At 44.2% G+C, this 13,079-nt stretch overlaps 1 protein-coding gene across 1 annotated transcript; it reads right to left on the reverse strand.

The window, feature by feature from the left end:
- Positions 1–1,847: 1,847 nt before the first annotated feature.
- Positions 1,848–12,481, reverse strand: cgrrf1 (cell growth regulator with ring finger domain 1). The gene is made up of 6 exons (XM_038270538.1): positions 12,311–12,481; positions 10,622–10,758; positions 4,783–4,960; positions 4,176–4,323; positions 3,932–4,039; positions 1,848–2,589 (listed from the first exon to the last, which is right to left on the reverse strand). The coding sequence occupies exons 1-6, from the start codon at positions 12,418–12,420 to the stop codon at positions 2,308–2,310; spliced, it is 963 nt and encodes a 320-aa protein (XP_038126466.1). The 5' UTR covers positions 12,421–12,481; the 3' UTR covers positions 1,848–2,307.
- Positions 12,482–13,079: the final 598 nt, after the last annotated feature.

Raw genomic sequence — 13,079 nt, forward strand, 5'->3', positions numbered from 1 at the left:
CGTCTGTTCCAGAGGCTGAAGCGGTCAGGAGGGGGCCACCGCCTGTTCCAGAGGCTGGAGCGGTCAGGAGGGGGCCACCGTCTGTTCCAGAGGCTGGAGCGGTCAGGAGGGGGCCACCGCCTGTTCCAGTGGCTGGAGCGGTCAGGAGGGGGCCACCGCCTGTTCCAGAGGCTGGAGCGGTCAGGAGGGGGCCACCGCCTGTTCCAGTGGCTGGAGCGGTCAGGAGGGGGCCACCGTCTGTTCCAGAGGCTGAAGCGGTCAGGAGGGGGCCACCGCCTGTTCCAGAGGCTGGAGCGGTCAGGAGGGGGCCACAGCCTGTTCCAGAGGCTGGAGCGGTCAGGAGGGGGCCACCGCCTGTTCCAGAGGCTGGAGCGGTCAGGAGGGGGCCACCGCCTGTTCCAGAGGCTGGAGCGGTCAGGAGGGGGCCACCGTCTGTTCCAGAGGCTGGAGCGGTCAGGAGGGGGCCACCGCCTGTTCCAGAGGCTGAAGCGGTCAGGAGGGGGCCACCGTCTGTTCCAGAGGCTGGAGCGGTCAGGAGGGGGCCACAGCCTGTTCCAGAGGCTGGAGCGGTCAGGAGGGGGCCACCGCCTGTTCCAGAGGCTGGAGCGGTCAGGAGGGGGCCACCGCCTGTTCCAGAGGCTGGAGCGGTCAGGAGGGGGCCACCGTCTGTTCCAGAGGCTGGAGCGGTCAGGAGGGGGCCACCGCCTGTTCCAGAGGCTGAAGCGGTCAGGAGGGGGCCACCGCCTGTTCCAGAGGCTGGAGCGGTCAGGAGGGGGCCACCGTCTGTTCCAGAGGCTGGAGCGGTCAGGAGGGGGCCACCGTCTGTTCCAGAGGCTGAAGCGGTCAGGAGGGGGCCACCGCCTGTTCCAGAGGCTGGAGCGGTCAGGAGGGGGCCACCGTCTGTTCCAGTGGCTGGAGCGGTCAGGAGGGGGCCACCGCCTGTTCCAGAGGCTGGAGCGGTCAGGAGGGGGCCACCGTCTGTTCCAGAGGCTGGAGCGGTCAGGAGGGGGCCACCGTCTGTTCCAGAGGCTGGAGCGGTCAGGAGGGGGCCACCGCCTGTTCCAGAGGCTGGAGCGGTCAGGAGGGGGCCACCGCCTGTTCCAGAGGCTGGAGCGGTCAGGAGGGGGCCACCGCCTGTTCCAGAGGCTGGAGCGGTCAGGAGGGGGCCACCGTCTGTTCCAGTGGCTGGAGCGGTCAGGAGGGGGCCACCGCCTGTTCCAGAGGCTGGAGCGGTCAGGAGGGGGCCACCGCCTGTAACCTCCAGCAGAACCAGGCTTAGTGTGAGCGGCCATCTGCTGAGGCCGACTGAGGTTCAAGGAGACAGAAGCAGACATTCAAGAGGAACACAAGCACTGATCTAAAAATACTCTGTTAAAGTAGGTAAACTAGCTCCACAGGTGGGTCCGTCTAGGAAAGAGACCGTTAAGCAGATGACTCTATCATCTATAACAGATGATGTTCAGGCTTCTGCCCAGGATAGGGTCATAGATAAACAGAACCAGGCCAGATGAAGCTACATTGATAAGCACAGCAGGAAAAAAAAAAAAAACAGTTTGAAGTTAAAATAAAAAATTGAAAATCATGTCCAAATGATGAATAGTGGTCCTATGTTCCAGCGGTCTAGATTTAGGCAGCTGGAGGACATGAACCTTCAAAGAAGAAAGCCAATTGCCAAGCCATAATTCTGTACAATGGCTTTAGGAAGGCTTTATCCAAGGGCAAAAAAGATGAGGATTTCCAAAGGAATACTGTTTGTCCACCAGTGACATGGTGGACGAATGCTAACAATCGTCTTTGAGCACTAGCACTTACTACTTTGACAAGCTGTGTGTCACATTTTAGTTTCCACATTCTAAACTGAACCAAATTTTTTATTTTTCTCTACCTGCTGCTGGTTTGACTGCTGGAACTGAACAAAGGTTTGATCAATGGTTCAATCGTCTAAAGACCAGTGTTACCAATATTCATCCTTTTAGAGAAATGCATAATTATTTTCATCATAATATTTAATACATATTTAAAATCAAATTAAAATAATGAAACAAGAGTAGCCAATCAAAAACCAGCAGGTAGACACATGGAAGCTTAGGAACTAAAACATAGATACATGCTCACTAAAAACATGTTTCTAAACCTACATAAAAATGAAGCGCCAATAAACAAAAACTGAAACAGAAATCCTGACAAATTAGAAATTGTCCTTGTGCACATAGAATTTTAAAAGAATAGTTGTGGTGATCTACTAACTCTACACATTTTCCACCATGGATGTCACCCCAGTGCCCCCTATCGACAAGCCAGCAGCCATCATGTCCGTGTTGCTCTAAGTGCAAATGACTCCATGACAAAGGCCCTGCAAATGGGACAGTGTTGAAAGTGCAGCATACAGCTGTCACACACACAGGCATGCCTGCAGGGCAGAAGCACCCTGTTCACTGCTGCATTCTGACATACTACACAGTTCCTGCCAATATGCTCTGACCAGTCTGTCTCTTCTCTCAAAGGATCTCCCTCCATCTGGGTTTCTTCTGGCTGGCAGCTCCTCTCCAAATCAGGAGGCCCAGACGTCTCAGCTGACATGAAGAGAGGCTGCAGTCAAAAAGAGTAACTTGTTAGAGTGCAAAAAAAAAATAAAAAAATGACCACCTGAAGATATTACTCTCCTATAGAGATGTTTCAAGATGGAGAGTCACTATGCAAGGACAAATAAAACCAGCTAATAGAACAGTTCACAAACATTCAACGTCCTGTTAAAAAAGCCACCATTTATATTTTATGTTCAGGTAAAGTAAAAGTTCACATTTTATTTTTGTTGTGTATTTCCATGCCATGCAGTATTCTTTTTATTTGCCGTCTCTTTGACCTCCAAACTGTGCAATGCTCAGTGTTGCTTCCAACAATACTATATGTAATAGACCAGATTATACTGGGCCAGATGATAATAGACCAGATGATACTGGGCCAGATGATAATAGACCAGATTATACTGGGCCAGATGATAATAGACCAGATTATACTGGGCCAGATGATAATAGACCAGATGGTACTGGGCCATATTACAATAAACCAGATAATAGTGGGCCAAATGGTACTGGGCCATATTATAGTAAACCAGGTGATACTTGGCCTGATGATAATAGATCAAATGATACTGGACCAGACCAACAACTGATCAATTAATCAAACTGCTGATACCATCTTTACTCTAAAATTATTTTTGTTTTGATTTGCTTAAAGAGCCCACAATCTTAAAGATCTGGCTGTTTATTTTTATTGAAACTAATTAACTAATTAATTGAAACAATGGGTGTCAGTACCCATTGTTTCAAACAGGCAGCCAACTCTTTGTGTAACTGCACAGCCAAGATAGTATGTGCATTCCCCCAGTGCCAATTTTGCTCATTCAGTGTGGACCTAGTGTGGACGGAAAGAGCGTTTCCATGCCTAAGTCTAGGCTTTAAACTTTCCTTTTTGATAAAGCTTATAGTTAGTGAGGTTCAAGTTATCCTGAGCTATCTCTATAGTTCTACTTCTATAGGCTTAGACTGCTGGAAGACATGGGGACCTCTTTACTCTCTCATTTCACTTCCGCTTTCTTTGATTATTCTGCTGGCTTGTGAATTTAATATTAGCAACAACAAACCATGTGACCAGGACATGTGTCGATACAAAGATGGACGTACGGGGAGAATACCTCCTTAAAAAATAAAACCTCATTCAGATTCAGATTGTAAATAAAAATAATCATTTATTCTTTGCATACCAGTTAGGGACCACTGTGCTATGGAAAGAAAGTGAATCATGATCTATTATTGACTAGCCAGAAGACAACAAAGTGATCATTTAAGCCCTATTATCTAAGAACTCTGTGTAGATAGAGCATGGAGCTTGTTCTGGTTAACAGGAAACTTCAAGGTGAAATGTGACATACTTTTAATTCATGCACATCTCCTTGTGATGTGAGAAGATATTGAAAGAGAATTCGTGCAGAAAGTCTGTAAATGTCATCAGGTATGTGAATAACGATCACACTTGCCACCTGGAAGAGAACAGAGCAGTTAGCTGTGTCACAGGAAATCTGCTGGCATCTGAACATAATGGTGCCAAAGCCAGTTATTTCCTTAAAAGTGCTGCTTATTACATTTAATAATAACAGAATAATAAAAGCAACTCACAATATTGTAAAGGTTCCTGGCCTCTGTTTCTGCCAGAGTCAGTACAGCCACGAGGGGATAGTGTTTCCTTGGCAGAGGCCCAAAATCTGTAATACTCTGGTCATGAGGGATGCAAGTGTGACATTCGTGTTCATCTCCTCTGCTGATACTGGCAGCATAAAGTCAAAGGAGTCACAGGCAGAAGCAAAGGAGAAAGCAATATCTCAGTAATCTCAGTAAGTAATATCTCAGTCAACATTCATCTAATACACAAAACAAAGTTATTGTGTCTATAGCTTTCTAGAATAAAATGGTACATTTATGTTTGATCTAATAAAGTTCAGGGATGAAAATTCTTGTTTTATATTTCGCAAAATGAATATTGGGAGTTTTTCCATTTTTGGTAGCTGTGTAAGTTTTGGTACTCTCACAGTACTTTTAGCATGGCTGCATTAATCACACTGATTGATTCAAGCTATCACATAACTTTATGATTAATCCTGATGGAAGTTTGTTTGACCGCTCTTTGTTGTTAAGGTCCAAACCATACTGCAACAAATTACATACCCATAAGTTACCTCCAACAAATGCATTTCCGTCCCTTTATCTTTTTATTTTTAAAGGATACCGGAACATTTGATGGTAGTGGAAGTGTAGGTGCAGGGCCTCAAGGAAGTGTTGTGGACAGGTGAGCTTCAGGTTTTGTTGATGGTTATGTAGAGCCCGCTGTAGAGCACTGACTTCACAGCCCCAGAAACAGCTAAGAACACATGGCCCCAGACAGCCCAGTTTCAGTGACACACCATCTACAAAGGATTGCATGCTGAAGTTAATGCTACAAAGGACATTGGATAAATGGATGTTCTATACAAGGAGAGGAAGCAACTGAAGGATTAATGCAAGTCTGATTTTTATTAAACGTTATGCTGGTGTTGCATCTCAGTGATCTAGATTAGGATTCTAGGAACAAACATTTAAGATGTTTAACAGCCTGATTTATAACCTTTTTACAACACAGACAACCCCTCTTAAAAGTGGTGTGTAATAATTAGAGTTAGAATCAACTTTATTTATCCCTTGGGATAGAACCAGGAAAGTTCTGGTTCCAGTAGCTTGTATAGAATACAAAGGGTTAAACCAAGGTGCCATTAAAGATAAACAATACGACAAACAATATAAAAAGAGTGTATATAGTACGGTACAAAAAAAACATACAAAAAGAAAAAAGTTGTAATGTCCTGGAATATGTTTCCCTTAGATATACAAATATTTGCACAGTAGAGAGCTAAGGGAAGATTACACAGTAGCTGACTTGGGTTATTGCACTTGTACTGCAGAGATGTACTAACCTTATAAATAAGTAAAATATTAAACAGGTGACACAGTAGTTGGCATGTGTTATTGTACATTGAGAGAGAAGAATATTGCACATGAGTGACAATAGGTAATGATTTGCATAAGATGTCCAGGGAAGGAGGGTGCTTCATATCACCTCCTCCTTCCCCCAAGTGAGGAGTTGTACAGCTTGATAGCTGGGGAACAAAGGAGCTCAGCAGTCTGTTGGTCCTGCATTTGGGGAGGAGCAATCTCCCACTGATCAGGCTCCTCTGAGTGGTGAAGACTGTGCAGAGGGTGGCTGGCATTGTTCATAATGTCCAGCAGTTTAAGTGTCCTTGTCTCTACTACCATCTCCAGAGGGTCCAGCTACTTGCCAATCACACAAATGGCTGGCCTCACCAGTTTGTCCAGTCTGGAGGTGTCCTTCATGGATCTGCTACTCTCCCAGCACACCAGGGTGAAGAAGAGGACACTGGCAACCACAGACTGGTAGAACATCTCCAGCAGCTTATTACAGATGCTGAACAACTTCAGTCTCCACAGAAAATACATCCTACTCTCTCTCTTCCTGTGCAGGTGGTTGGTGTTTGCTAGCCAGTCCAGTTTATTATCCAGCCACACCCCAAGGTATTTGTATGAATCCACAGCCTCCACCTCAGCCCCCTCCAGTAGTAGCGGCTTAGTCTTTGGTCCATTCCTCCCAAAGTCTATGACCAGTTCCTCCATCTTAGAGATGTTGAGCTCCAGATGGTTGGTACGGCACCAGGTGGCCAAGTCCCCCATCAGACTCCTGTCCTATTCCTCCCTGTTACACCCCCACAATGGCTGTGTAATCTGCATACTTCTGTATGTGACACAGCTCAGAGATGTAACAGAAGTCTGAGGTGTATAAGGTGAGGAGGACAGGGGCCAATACTGTGCCGTCGGGGGCTGCTGACCAGTGTTTCAGAGATGGTGTCTTTCAGCCTGACATACTGTTGCCTGTCTGTGAGATAGCTGGGGATCTAGGCCACCAGACAGGGGTCGGCTCCCATGCTATTCAGTTTGTCTCTGAGCAGGGAGGGCTGGATGCTGCACTTGAGAAGTCCAGGAAGAGAATCCTAGCTGTGGCACTTCCCTTATCCAGGTGGGAGTGGACTCCCACTAGGTAGAGGATGGCATCCTCCACTCTACACCTGGCTGATATGCAAACAGCCGGCAGTCCAGGGCGTGTGGTACTTAAGGTCTGGGGAAATTGAGGAAGATTGGCTTCATCATCTTCATCAGATGTGAAGTGAGTGCCACAGGCTGGAAACCATTCAGCTCACTGGGCTGGGATTTTTTTGGGAACCGGTGTGATACAGGATGTCTTCCATAGGCTAGGCACTCTCCTTAGCTGCAGGCTAAGGTTGAAGACCTGGTGTAGTAGTTCCACCAGCTCCTCGAACCGGTATCAGAGCCCCACGCAGTGACTGGTCTGCTACTACTGACCGACCGGCGCAAAGCACTGTGGGACAGGCGCTCTGTAGGGACAAACAGCTCAACAATGCGGAATCTTCTATGAAGCTCAAGAAACACTTATATGAACATTTACAAATTCATTATAAACAATTACATTTCTTAATGTCCATTCATCCATGGTGTGTAAATTTTGTCTAGTCCTAGTCTCGTTGACGAAAATCATTTTTTATTTTCGTAATACTTTTATTTTGTGGAAATAATTGTTATTGCAGTCCTTCCACATTTGTTGCGTTAAGTCCTCAGCCATGGCTTCACAGCGCTGTGTAACTGTACTCCTTGGCAGCTGGAGAGCTTTGATGGAAGACAAGATTTCTGCTTTATTTTTAAAGTCCCGGAACAATGAGTCCCGGTTCTATTCTGACTAGACCTGCTTCTGATCCATGAACTATTCTGGGTCACCTCCTGTGAGTGAGCAGGACCCCCGCTGAGCCGAGCTAAGCTGCAACCGTGATGTCGCTCTTGTGACACGAGTCTGTGGTCCTGTTTACTGGCCTGACAGTGAGTTTCCTGAGTGGCCGAGGTGAGCATAAGATCCAGGGCCCTGCTGGAGTCAAACCTTCACCAGTACCACTGCGTTCAAAGGAACCAGACCACAGTCCACCTTCCCCCACCGTGACACGAATTAAGAATCTTCCTAATTTACCCTTAACGGGTCATTTTGTCTGGGCGAAGAGAATTAGTTTTTAGAGGCTTAATTCTTTATTTCAGATCAGGGAACTTTTTCAGGCCCTTAAAAGTCTCAGTATTCAGTCAAGATGTAGGAGTTTGTAGGAGAGCTGCTGTCAGTTGTATAGAGTTTGGATAGATTCTAAGACTAGATTGGTTGGAAAAACAACCAATCTAGTTGGTTAAAACTAGTTTGGTTAGATTAAACAATGTAATGATCAGAATTTGAGGAAGCCGCTGGTAACAGTTGCGACATTGGTATTAATTATAACTGCTTTCTAATATGCAGTTACTATTGCTAGTGGCCTTAGCTGTAAGACATTATCATCCATTCCTAAGGTTGTTAGTTCGAGACCCACCTTAAACTTTTGAAAGCTGTGATAATTCTCAAAAAAAAAAAACAAGCATTTTGGCCAATGTGTATTGATTTGTTTATTTACTAAAATAAATTGGGTAAAAACTGCTAAATTTGATTGGCTGGTTAAAACAAACGACTGGTTAAACAAATAACTTCCAACCCTACAGTTTCATTGCCCAATTTGCACAAACACTTTCACAGTCTTCTTGAGCTTATTTCACTAAAAACAGTGAACCTTACATGATTTTTCTCTTCTAATACATTTTACACAAAAAAACAAAAAAGATTTTATCATACATACATATATATATGTATATATATATAGAGTATACTCACTACCGTTCAAAAGTTTGGGGTCACATTGAAATGTCCTTATTTTTGAAGGTAAAGCGCTGTACTTTTCAATGAAGATAACTTTAAACTAGTCTTAACTTTAAAGAAATACACTCTATACATTGCTAATGTGGTAAATGACTATTCTAGCTGCAAATGTCTGGTTTTTGGTGCAATATCTCCATAGGTGTATAGAGGCCCATTTCCAGCAATATCACTCCAGTGTTCTAATGGTACAATGTGTTTGCTCATTGGCTCAGAAGGCTAATTGATGATTAGAAAACCCTTGTGCAATCATGGTCACACATCTGAAAACAGTTTAGCTCGTTACAGAAGCTACAAAACTGACCTTCCTTTGAGTAGATTGAGTTTCTGGAGCATCACATTTGTGGGGTCAATTAAACGCATAAAATGTCCAGAAAAAGAGAACTTTCATCTGAAACTCTACAGTCTATTCTTGTTCTTAGAAATGAAGACTATTGCATATGAGAAATTGCTAAGAAATTGAAGATTACCTACAACAGTGTGTACTACTCCATTCAGAGGACAGCACAAACAGGCTCTAACCAGAGTAGAAAAAGAAGTGGGAGGCCGCGTTGCACAACTGAGCAAGAGTACATTAGAGTCTCTAGTTTGAGAAACAGACGCCTCACAGGTCCCCAACTGGCATCTTCATTAAATAGTACCCGCTAAACACCAGTGTCAACATCTACAGTGAAGAGGCGGCTGCGGGATTCTGGGATTCTGGGCTTCAGGGCAGAGTGGCAAAGAAAAAGCCATATCTGAGACTGGCCAAAAGAAAAAGATTAAGATGGGCAAAAGAACACAGACATTGGACAGAGGAAGACTGGAAAACAGTGTTGTGGACGGATGATTCCAAGTTTGAGGTGTTTGGATCACAAAGAACGTTTGTGAGACGCAGAACAAATGAAAAGATGCTGGAAGAATGCCTGACGCCATCTGTTAAGCATGGTGGAGGTAATGTGATGGTCTGGGGTTGCTTTGGTGCTGGTAAGGTGGGAGATTTGAACAGGGTAAAAGGGATTCTGAATAAGAAAGGCTATCACTCCATTTTGTAATGCCATGCCATACCCAGTGGACAGCGCTTGATTGGAGCCAATTTCATCCTACAACAGGACAATGACCCTAAACACACCTCCAAATTGTGCAAAAACTATTTAGAGTAGAAGCAGGCAGCTGGTATTCTATGGGTAATGGAGTGGCCAGCGTAGTCACCAGATCTGAACCTCATTGAGCTGTTGTGGGAGGAGCTTGACCGTATAGTAGGCAAGAAGTGCCCATCCAACCAATCCAACTTGTGGGAGCTGCTTCTGGAAGCGTGGGGTGCAATTTCTCCAGATTACCTCAACAAATTAACAGCTAGAATGCCAAAGGTCTGCAATGCTGGAATTGCTGCAAATGGAGGATTCTTTGATGAAAGCAAAGTTTGATGTAAAAAAATCTATATAAAAATAAGACACGGCCAAATCCTTTGTAATCTTTACCATCGAAAGGCTGCAGCCATGTCCCGAATTTCTAGTTTTCCAGCCACTTATGTTAAAATTTGCATTTTCCCATTCTCTAGCTTTTTCTGTGCCTCAAGCTTCTTTTCCGAAACATATGGCTTTAAGATCAACCAGGAGCAGTTCCACGCATGGAACACGTGGAACCAGTTAAATCTGATATATTTGACAAAATTTTTGTTTTTTTTATAAAGCATTTTAAATGTCATGATAATCACATTTAATTAATTTTAATGCCAATTAAGGCAAGCTGTCAATATTATGTCAGTTACTTTCATTTTTTGTTATTGTATTTTTTCTCATCTGCCATGGTGCTCTTTCTTTGCAACATGTTGGAGTATTTCTCTTTCCATTCCTCTCCTCCTCCTTATTAAACTACTTGCAGTTTGTTTTGTTTTTTTCCTCTTCAAAGGCTTTTAACAATTATTTAAGTCAGCCGTACATTGTTCTACGTATAGATTATCACCAAACCTAATTCCTTGGGAAAAAAAGTTATATCTATTTCTAGCTTTTAGCTCTCCGGTCTGCAGGACCTTTCTGAAACTTTAGCTGATTTCATGTCCAGGCTGGGAATCAGACCAGGACCTTTTTGCTGCAAACTCAGCTACTGTACATAGATATGGACATGATAGATTTATTACAAATTAGACAAAAAAACAGCGAGATAGAGTAAAAAGAATGGAGTTGAAATGCCATGAACATTTCTTTCATTTGCATCATCATCTGTCCCTCCTGGTTTATAGACTCACCACTGACACTTGCGGGCCCCGAGCCCAGTGCCAGAGAAAACGGATTGGTCTCCTGTACCATCGGCCTCTCAGGGGTTGGAGTGACTGGCTCCGTCTCATCAGAGCTGAGAAGCATCACTGGGACATCGAAGCCAAACCTGTGAGGCAGAGAAAACAGATGGCTACTATGCAGCTTTCAGCATCCCATAATAGTCACAAGATTTGTTCTTCTTGTTCTTCTGGGGCCCAAGCTTGTCAAAGGGGAGGGGCAAAACACCCTGTGCACTAACCCTGAATAACGATCCTACCGTAAAAAAAAAAAAATAAATAAACTGTCATATGTGGACAAACTGCATATACTGTATATATCCATTAACCCTTTTTTTCATCTGAAACATTCTTCTTCTTCTTTGACTATTTGAGCTGATGGAATGAGTAAATTTCTCCACTGTGAGATCAATCAATCAATCAATCAATCAATCAATCACAGAGCCCCTAAACTGAGTTGGGCTCATTGACATACATATATATCATTGTAGGCCTAGTTGCATATACTAAATAATAAAAAAAAATATATATATATATATACATGTTGAGCCAACAGATTAAGATGATCCGTTTTATTTGAGGCAATCTCTAACGTTCTGCTCTCTCTGCTTTTTCTCAGAGTAGCTTCATCTGGTCTGTTCCTGTTTGGCTGTGACTCCATCCTGGATAGAAATATCAGCTGTGCTGCTGATGTTGGAGATCGGCCTGTTTTTCAGTGTAGTCCTGTTTCTCTGACTGTGACTAACTGGATGTGCTTTCTTCATCCTCTGGCATGGGAGCTGGCTCGGAGCTCGTCTGCCTGGCTGTGTGTTTCCTGGATGATGCAGCCTTTTACAGTTGCCTTTTGTATCTATGCTTCTTTTTCTATGTCTGTTTCTGTCTCCTTGAACCCCAGTGGGCCTCAGCAGATGGCCGCTCACACTGAGCCTGGTTCTGCTGGAGGTTTCTTCCTGTTTAAAGGGAGTTTTTCCTCTCCACTGTCGCTACAAGGATGCTTAGTGTGAGGGATTGCTGAAGAGTCAATGAGTCAATGCAATCAGCTGGTTTTCCTTAGATAGAAAAATTTGAATCAATCTGACTGATGATCTGGTGAACTGGAAAGAGCTTTGATATGACATGTGTTGTGAATTGGCGCTATAGAAATAAACTGAATTATTGGTTTCACAACAAACTGCAGCAGCTTCATTTCTACAGAAAACTGATAGAAAGCAGAGATTAAAGTGAGTCTTTAAAATCAAAGGAGTCTGAGCCAGCCAGAGTAGCCAGTATGCTTCATTGACAGAGAAGATTAGGATCAATCCAAGGTTCAGATCAGTAAATCTAACAGAGATCATCATCCCTCATTATCACCACTAATAACCTGATGGGAACTGGTGCTATAGGAAACAAAATAAGCACTCTGATTGCTGCTGCTTGGTAAATAAAGCAGCACAGGTAGAAGCCCATCTGTGTTTGGACTGTTAGATGCATTTAATCCAAACCTATCCAGTGAATAGGAGGACTAATGGTCTCTGTTCCACCATAACTAGTTACAGACCGCCTGATTTTTATTTGATGTTAAAAGAATCTCTGAGGTAGAGACTAAATCTGGTCTGTAAAGTGACATCCAAGTGAGGATCAGCTGGAATGGTGAGCAGCTCACATCCTAACAGGGAGGCTTACCAGCCCAGCACGATGGCGGCGGTGAGGAGGAAACAGAGAGAAACCACCACGATGTGGAAGAGAGGAGAGTATTCATAGAGGGTGAGCAGGAGAAGCTTCATCCCAGCCATCAAAGTGAGAGGAGTTCAACGGAGCAGTGAGCAGGCGCCATGTAGCTTTCTTCTTCCGGTGTAAAAGTACAGCTCTCTACCGCCCCCAGCTGGTATGAAGGGGGACGACACCCTGAGAAACTAAGGAGTTTCTTCTGTCATTTTTTATCGCACAAGTGTAAACAAAAAGACATTTCGTTAAGTACAGCTCTCTAGGTCTTTTTCATTTTTTAAAGTGCAGGCTTGATAAAAGTAAGCAACAGTAATATAAACACTGTGTTAAAAAAAACTCATGTAAACATACAACTGTCTAGTTACAGTTCCAACATTCAGTTTTGTTTTTCTATAACCCATTTTATATAACATTCAGCAGTCTGATGGCAGTGGGGAAGAAGCTGTTTCAGAACCTGCTGGTCCTACATTGAATGCTTCGAAGCCTCTTCCCAGAGGGCAGCAGGGAGAACAGTCCATGGTGGGGGGGTGAGGGGTCATTGATGATGTCACGGGCTCGGGACACGCAGCGCTGGAATGAAATGTCTTTAATGGAGGGAAGAGGAGCCCCCATGATCCTCTCTGCTGTTCTCAGCTTCTTCCAGTCTGAGGCGCTGCAGCCTCCACACCACACAGTGAGACAGCTGCTCAGAACGCTCTCTATGGAGCTTCTGCAGAAGGTGGGGAGG

This window comes from Cyprinodon tularosa, unplaced genomic scaffold (genome assembly GCF_016077235.1).
Source record: "Cyprinodon tularosa strain WSP-4 unplaced genomic scaffold, ASM1607723v1 ctg764, whole genome shotgun sequence".
NCBI classification, from domain to species: Eukaryota; Metazoa; Chordata; class Actinopteri; order Cyprinodontiformes; family Cyprinodontidae; genus Cyprinodon; species Cyprinodon tularosa.